This window comes from Cryptomeria japonica, chromosome 6 (assembly GCF_030272615.1).
Source record: "Cryptomeria japonica chromosome 6, Sugi_1.0, whole genome shotgun sequence".
NCBI lineage: Eukaryota > Viridiplantae > Streptophyta > Pinopsida > Cupressales > Cupressaceae > Cryptomeria > Cryptomeria japonica.
In genome coordinates this window covers 562,480,192-562,488,542 of record NC_081410.1, presented here as the reverse complement: position 1 = coordinate 562,488,542, position 8,351 = coordinate 562,480,192, and the positions used below count along the sequence as shown (strand labels likewise).

The 8,351-nt window shown below is 30.6% G+C and overlaps 1 protein-coding gene across 1 annotated transcript; it reads left to right on the top strand.

Annotated features, from left to right (window-relative positions):
• The first annotated feature begins 6,419 nt into the window (after positions 1–6,419).
• On the top strand, positions 6,420–6,806 carry LOC131876704 (dirigent protein 1-like). The gene has a single exon (XM_059222165.1). The coding sequence runs from the start codon at positions 6,420–6,422 to the stop codon at positions 6,804–6,806; it is 387 nt and encodes a 128-aa protein (XP_059078148.1).
• The last annotated feature ends 1,545 nt before the right edge of the window (positions 6,807–8,351 follow it).

The window sequence follows — 8,351 nt, the reverse complement described above, 5'->3', positions numbered from 1 at the left end:
GGGTGCCACATTTAAACGACAAAAGAAAAGAACATGCAAATTAACTAAGCAACATCACACTATACCTTGGCAATTTTGGGTGACCTACAAAAACATATATCCAAATGCATAATCCATGAAAAATGAGGTCCATACTAACCCAATGAAAACTAGTAGGTTAACATACAAAAACCTATCCATGACATAAATTTATAAGTAGGTTTGACATGATATTGGCAGAATAGACCAAAAGTGCACATCAAAATAAGGCACATTTCTTCGAACCTAATGTAACATGGTGTACATTAAATTCTTAGGAGAAGTAGTTATTGATACCCAAAAAATACTAGTGGTAGAAGTTAACAAGAAAAATATGGTGGGAAAGTCTATGCAATGGCTATAGGAGCTAAGAAGACCACCACGGGAAAATCTATGAGAAGACCATTCTACCACTGAAGCCCTACTTTGCCCCTTTAGGAGTCTTCATTACCCTCCTCTTCTATGTGCCTAGTGCTCTTAATGCTTTGAGAGGTTTCAAAGGTCATTATTACTACTTTAATATAATATATTTAATTAAAAAATTCTATATGTATGGTATAAATATAAAATAATATTATATAACAATAATTAAATTTTAGAAAGAATATTCTTTAAGTGTAAATTTGTATTTATATTACATAGTTTAATTGTGTTATTGGTTGTGCTTGTTAGGTGTAGATAGTTATACAATTGTCAACTACATTTCTCTCTTTATATATGTTCTTTTATTTTCTTTTAATGGAATTGATAAAAGAATAATTTTTCCTTGTCTTAAATTGGTATTAGAGTACAAAATTATGTGCTTGTGTGTTTAGAGAAAGGGTGTTGGAGTCATGTAAATGTTTATGCCTAGGTGCGAGGGTAAGTCCTAGTTGATTTATATAAAAGAAAATCGTGGCAAGACATGGTGTAGACCTATAGAGTGTGCTTATGATGGAATAAAAAAACCATGCTAATTGTACATTGCAAGGAGACAACACTAGTAGTGTGCAAAATAATGAGAATAGAATATTATCTATAAATCAAGCAATGTATAGTGAATGAAGTCAAATGAAGGTACTAGGAAGTTGTTGTCTTTTGATTTCTATCTTGGAAAGGCCATGTGAGAAGAGAAATAAATTCCACTAAAGAGATCCTTAGTGAATTGCATTATTTTACTACTAAATAATTAATGCCTTTGTGATGTATTTTGTAAATGATCCTAGTAAAGTGATTGTAGTTTGATTTAGTTTACTTTTATTTTCTTTTTGTGCTACTCAGTAAAATATCAAAAGGCAATATAATGATTTTTATTTTCTTTTGGAGATCATACATTGGGATGTTAGTGTTATATTTATAGTTTGTTTATTTTTTGCAAAGAATATGATAAATTCCATATTGATTAAGTCAACACTATTCTTTGTTTAAGACCCTTGTTTATTCACTACTTGGAAGATGTTGATGTTATTATAATTTCATAGTTTGGTGTTGTTTTCTTTTACTATGCGTACTTTGTTGCATGTTACTTTGAAGCACAATAATGATTAGGTGCATCAAATCCAAGAAGGTTTTAAAGAGCATATGGTCGTATTTCTGTAAGGTAAGAGTACCTGAGCTCATTTGATAGTGTTAGAAATATATATTGTCATTTATATCAACCTGATGTCTTACAATATGTTTTGTCTTTATTGTCTTGTGATTAATGAAATAGAGATTGGTTGAAACTTGAGAATTGGTGTATGTTGATAATTGAATATTATTTGTTGTCATTGTGATAGAGAACGTATGAATATTGGTGGTAGAAGTTATATGTTATGGATGTCTAGCTTCTTGATGTTTGATGTCTACACTTAGTATGATGTGTTGATACAGATGATGATGTTAATAATGATTTTGATGGAAAAGCTAGCATGATGGCTATTCAATGGTTTGAGATATTAAGATGAGGATTAGATGTATGGAAAAGATGTCGAACTTATGCATATGATGTTGAGTGAGAAGATGATGTTTATGGGAAAATTTGGTCCTTGGAAGTTTTATGAAATAAATTGGTGCAGAAAAATTTGAGCCTAAAGTGTTAGGATGATTTCAGTTGCGGCAAAATTGCTTGATGCTTTTTGGCTAAAATTTTAAGAGAATAAAGTGTCAACCTTGTCATTTCTAGAACTATCCCCAATGTGAAAATATTCTAATTCTAAGTTGGTCAAAAGGTAATTTTATGTTGAGATCCATATATACTTGACATCCCTTTTAATTCATTTAATCATCTCCTATTATCTCATTACTATGAGTTTAAGAGCAATTATTTTAATTCATGAGCAGATTAGAGTCTAAGGAGAAACAAAGTATATCAGGACATATTCAATTATTCTTTCATGATGGATTTTATGATGATTTATCATGTTTTTATGTCAATGCTTGGAGGACTTATCCTAAGAGAATTATGTCACCAATTGATATTATATTCAATTTAGTCAATCATTTCAATCCAAGAATTTTAATTTATACTTCTATTTCCAATTCATCATAGTTGTAGGTTTGAGTCACACATTGAGGTTTGAATTAGGCAAACCCCTATACAACACCAAACACTATTTTTCTCCTCTTGTGTGCAAATTTAGGTTCAACTACAGGATTTCGATAGAGACTAAAGATAGAAAAGTACTCAAGAGTAGGATACAGAGGACCCCTCCCAAGCTCATAAGAAGTCACTTTAACAAGGACATTTGGGGTGTCATTCCTTGACAAGGGCACTTGAGGTACCATTGTCCTCCTAGTTCAGGTTGTAATTTGGTAGGAAGTAGGTACAATATCTTAAAGATCTAGATCCAGATTAGTGTGTAGAAATTCACCAGTTGGACAAGGACATTCTAGGCACCATTATGTCCTATGTTTTAATTTAGTTTTCAAGCACAGGTGCACTGTTGATTTATCATTTTGTTTCTATACATGTTTCAAATTTTCTATTTCTACATCAAATAGTTATAGTAGTTCAATTGTTCGTTCATGAATGTTTAGTTCCTAGTCACTTCACATTTCAAATCAATCAAATCAACTTTCAGAACAACAAAGAAATAAAATCCCTATGGAATTGAGTGGCTCTCTTGGATAAAAGTTTAGTCAATCAATATTCCTCCTTTAGTTGCTTAATATTCTAATGTTTAGATGAAAGAGGGTTTTTGGTCTTAGTATTGCTCATTCCCTTTTTCAATCCTAAACAATAATCATCTAAAATAAAATATATGTTGTTATGTATGACTATTGAGTTGCCAACTATTGACTTTCTCAAAAAAACCTTTTGTTTCCTTCTCACGCAAAAGAAACATTTCCAGTAACTTATTTTTCCTTATAATTTAATTTTCACTTGTAGAATTGAAGGAGCACATTTTCCAACATCACATTTGGCATAATAAACATGTTTATTTAATATTTACTTATCCCTTTATTAAATGAATCAAATGGACAATGATAAATATTAAATAAATTGTCCTTTTATGCTTGCTTGATTAACCCATATAAACATTAAATGGTTCACTATGTGCCAAATTCCAAATTTAAATAAAAAGGGACATGACACTAGTAAGTAAAATGATAAGTTTTAGTTATAGTATATTATTTTTATATAATATTGCCACATCTATCTCTATTTTAGAGATTTGGTGCACTTAATGCACCATTAAAAGCCTTTAACTTATATAAGAAAAAATAGATTATGTTCCTTAATAACTTAATATTTCATGGTTGAATTTTGTATAATGATTGTATGGTTTCTTATTTCTATGCATGTATATCTATGCTTTTATTAAAAATCAATTAGAGGATTTAAGGTTTAAGCATTCTAATTCTTTGCAAAGTTGGTTTTAAAGAAAAATATCTAGATGCAAAGAAGGTCACATAACTCTAACATGAGTCACAACATTATAGGATAGTATTTTAAGTGATGAATTATCCATAAAAAGCATGGATCAACCAAATTCACTCTCCAACTTTAGTCATTACAAGTGCCATAGAGGAATTTAGAAAGTTTTTTTTTTCAGTGTCGTTAGATCATACTCGGGTCATTTAAATAAGTAGAGGTTCTCTCAAAGTAAATTCTTCTTAATTTTAATATGTATGTATCCCCTCAAACGTTTAATAAAGGATCTTTCCTAGTTCATTTGTTAGCGTCTTTTCTTGAATATAAATATTGTGGGTGTGAAAAATATAATATGAAAAAGAAGCAAGCAAAATATTGAGTTTTTAATCAGTTAAAGCCTTAGTTCAATATTAGTAAGTAGATTGAACAACGATTAGAGATGTTAAAAAGCCATTAGATATTTATTCACTTGCTCCTATTTTCTAGTTAACATACATTTCATTTCTACTCCCTATAATTTGACACGTGTGTGGTCCCATTAGAATGCAAATACGATGGAAATTAATGTAACCTTACATTAGCTTTAAGAAATCGATGTAGAAGTAACTCTACTAAAAGATGTTATTTATTTGTTTTGTTTTAATTTAATAGTTATTTTAGTTGGTTTTCTTATCATGCACAATGATTAATTTAGCTATTTTTATTTTCTATTTTTGTCAACATATACGTGTTTTAAATCACTAAAAGTTTAAAATCAAATCAAAATAACTATCTTTGAACACTTTCATCTCATTTATTAATCTTATTTAGTTTTATTTATTAGTATTTTCTTCTTACACCTAAGTTTTTCTTAATTTATTTTTAGTATGCATCTTTAATCTTCATGTATTGTTCTAGCAGACTTTAATCTCATTTCTTATTCAATATTTAGCTCTACAAATGTATTAAATGGGTAGTAGAATAGATGATAGAATTTGTGTGAGTTTCTATATTGCAAGCAAGATAATAAAAAGTGGTACCTTAGATCAATTTAATTTGTCATTATTGAAAGTTAGGGAATTAATCTATCATCTTAAAATTCCCCAAATTTTTTACGGTAGATAACTCTAAAAACAATAGTAGATTGATAAAAAATTAAATGGTAGGAGATTAATATAACTACAATGAACCTATCAACTCTCGAAACATCTTACAAATTTTTATGAAAGGATATTTTAAAGAAAAAATAGCCTCACTATTAGGAAAGGATCACTTGCATCATTAGTCATAGACAAAAATTCTTTGAGTACACAAGCTTAATAAAATGCAAATTCATAACTAAAGTTATCTTCAAACCTTTATTTCTACACATGTAACCATCTTTTCATACAAAGTTTAGCATATATACATTGTTCAAAATGCATAAATTTTGGATCTTTGAGTCAACTTTTGGATGTAATTGAGACATAGTTGAGAAATAATTATCAAGCACCTAGTTTTCTAAAAGGAATATGTTACAAACTCAAATCAATACATTGCAAATGGCATGTTTAGATACAAGTGCACAATAGAATCGTGTTATTTGGATGTTACCATCCTTAGTGGATATTATAAGCCCTAATAGAAACTACCACACTTTACAAACTATCAGATTTTAAGAACTAGACTTTAGTTATCTAGAACCTTTGCTCACCTATTCAAATTTTCACAACATCTATAACCACAAAACCAAACAAACTACCTCTATTTGTATTCTCTCTCTTTTATGCTGATACAATATGAGCTTTACATATCATTTATCTAAATAACTTTAAAACTTATTTATAATTGTAACTTTTAATAGAATCGTATTATTTAATAAATATAATTAAAACCAAACTACAATTGAAAATGAAAATACAACTAGATCATTTTATAGTCAACAATATCAAGCAATTTATTTATGGGTCTAAGATGGCTTATAGTAATAATGGACTACCTCATACTCCTTACAAGAGGCACCTAACTGTCCTATAAATGAGACATACATACCTTACCCTTTCTAGAATCTGAACTTGTGAACTCTCTTTTTAGAATACAAATTCTCCACTATTAGATCATTGCTCATTTTTATTATTTATAACATAATAATTCATCAAATTCTATCTTCTTTGAAAGGACTCCTAGATTTTAGGGCAAGAGCAAGTAGACAAAAGAACTGGTTAATATTTTTCCTTTCAATCTGCCTTCGAGTTGACTTTCATTAACATCATCCCTCGAAATCTTATTATTAGTGGATGTCAAATTCTTATCTAGAATGGTGATAGGCTCGACTGCTCGAGGAGATTCATAATCAGTGCGTGTCTGTGGGGTCAATAAATGGCTCTTCCGTTTAAAAAATGCTTTACAGATTACCCAGCTGCAACATCACCCAAAGTCAAATTGATTTAAGCGTTTTTTACACATCCAGCGTGAGCAAATTTTAAAATATTGGTTTTGTTTATTATTGATTTAGAGTAGTTCTTTCCTTTGATGAAAACTACCAGGAGGCACCTTATACCTAGTCAAAATTATCGTCCTCTCCCTTGCAATATTATCGTCCTCTCCAATGGCTTCACAAATGCTATTCTTTATCGTCCTCTCCCTTGCAATATTATCTTGTTCATGGGGATATCAACAAGAGGAGAATATTGTGTTTTACTTGCAAGACATAGTGAGCAAACCCAATGCAACAGCCATAGTAGTTGCAGGAGCAAATGGATCAACATACATAGACAACTTAGACTTTGGATCGTTGGTGGTTGTAGATGATCTTCTCACTGAAATGCCTGATCCCTCTTCCACCGTTGTGGGAAGGGCCAAAGGATTCTATGCCTATTCAGATGTTGACGCTAATGCAGTTCACATGGTGTTCTCCCTTGTGTTTCAGAACAAGAAATATAATGGGAGGACCCTTGAATTCCATGGAACAGATATCCTCACGAGGTCCTTTTAGTGAGGTGTCAACTAAAAGTGAGATATGTTATACATTAAGCTATTATTAATATGAAGGTGATCCCTTATTACATAAAAGTTCTCACATATAAATGTATCTCATGTTGATATATTGATACATAACTGTGTGCATCCAAGATCAATAAAATGAACAATTTCTCATTATAATGTTTCAAAGTACAATATGTGTGTGCACATAATCTTTATACTATTATCTTTTCATATAGTTTGGTATCAAATATTGGATAACATCAAGTCATTTTCTGCAATATCATATACATGTTGAATATCCAAGCAACTAAGAGGGGGGTGAATCAATTGATAACTTGAAAAAAAAACTTTTATTCCTTGCACATCCAAATCCAAACCAATAGAACTAAATGGAATATAAATATCACGAAAAGCATAAAATATACAACATATCACACAATGAACACCAGATATGACGTGGAAAACCCAAGAATGGAAATAACATGGAGAATGTTAGTTCTCAATATAAAACACCGATTAAGATGATTTTTACAAATGGTGGCTTGCTACCAGAATGCTCACTATAGGTGGGCTCACTACCCATAAAAAGGCTCACTATTGAAGAGAGAGAAAGAAATAAAGAATCCACCACTGGAACATAATCTGCAAAACCATACTACTTCTGGTACCTCAACACCAACACTCTCTCAAAAATCACCAATAGATAGATCTTTCCTTTCCAATCTCACATAGCTTCAAAACAATGCAACTCTTTTTCTATGTCTAAATCATCTAGATCATTCTCATATATATAATATCTTCGAGAAGCATAATCTTCCAAGTCGGCCAAGATAAAGATTTAAAATAGTTCAACACTAAACATTCTAGCAATGGGAAGGAATGAGAAGTAGACCATACCACACGTCAATTGTCAGAACAATATGTTATAGCCATTACAAATTTTGGACCCAAATCATGACTCACATGCTACACCAAAAGCCACTACACATCCTCTAATTTTGAACTTAATCTAGACCCAAACATCATCACCCAAAACATCAAAAATAAGAATGGAACCAAGATACACATGAATATCATCAATCACCACCATATTTGATAACCAAAAATATTTGGATCGCCAACAAGACATATGATCTACCAATACATCTTTCAGATCACCAATACAATGAACATCAAAGACATCAATGACAACTAGACAACATCATCACCATCATATCTCCAGCAATACATCTATATGTGATGTAGATGTATTAATACATGTATCTTCATATTGGGTAGGATGTTTCCCCCACATGCATCTCATGCTTGTTGCTTCTTTAGTTGATACCTCAAATAATCTAAAATGCCTATGATCATTTTCTATACCTTCTACTTGTACAATATTGTAATGAGCTCAAGGTCTAATTGTATGTGATAGAATTAATATTTGGAAACTATGTAAAAATTTCTAAGAAAGACACCTTTATAGGTTTTTTACCTAATGGGGGATTATTTTAGGCTAACCAACTATGTTCTTATCTTTATAGGTTATGTTTATTGATACAATTGTTTTATT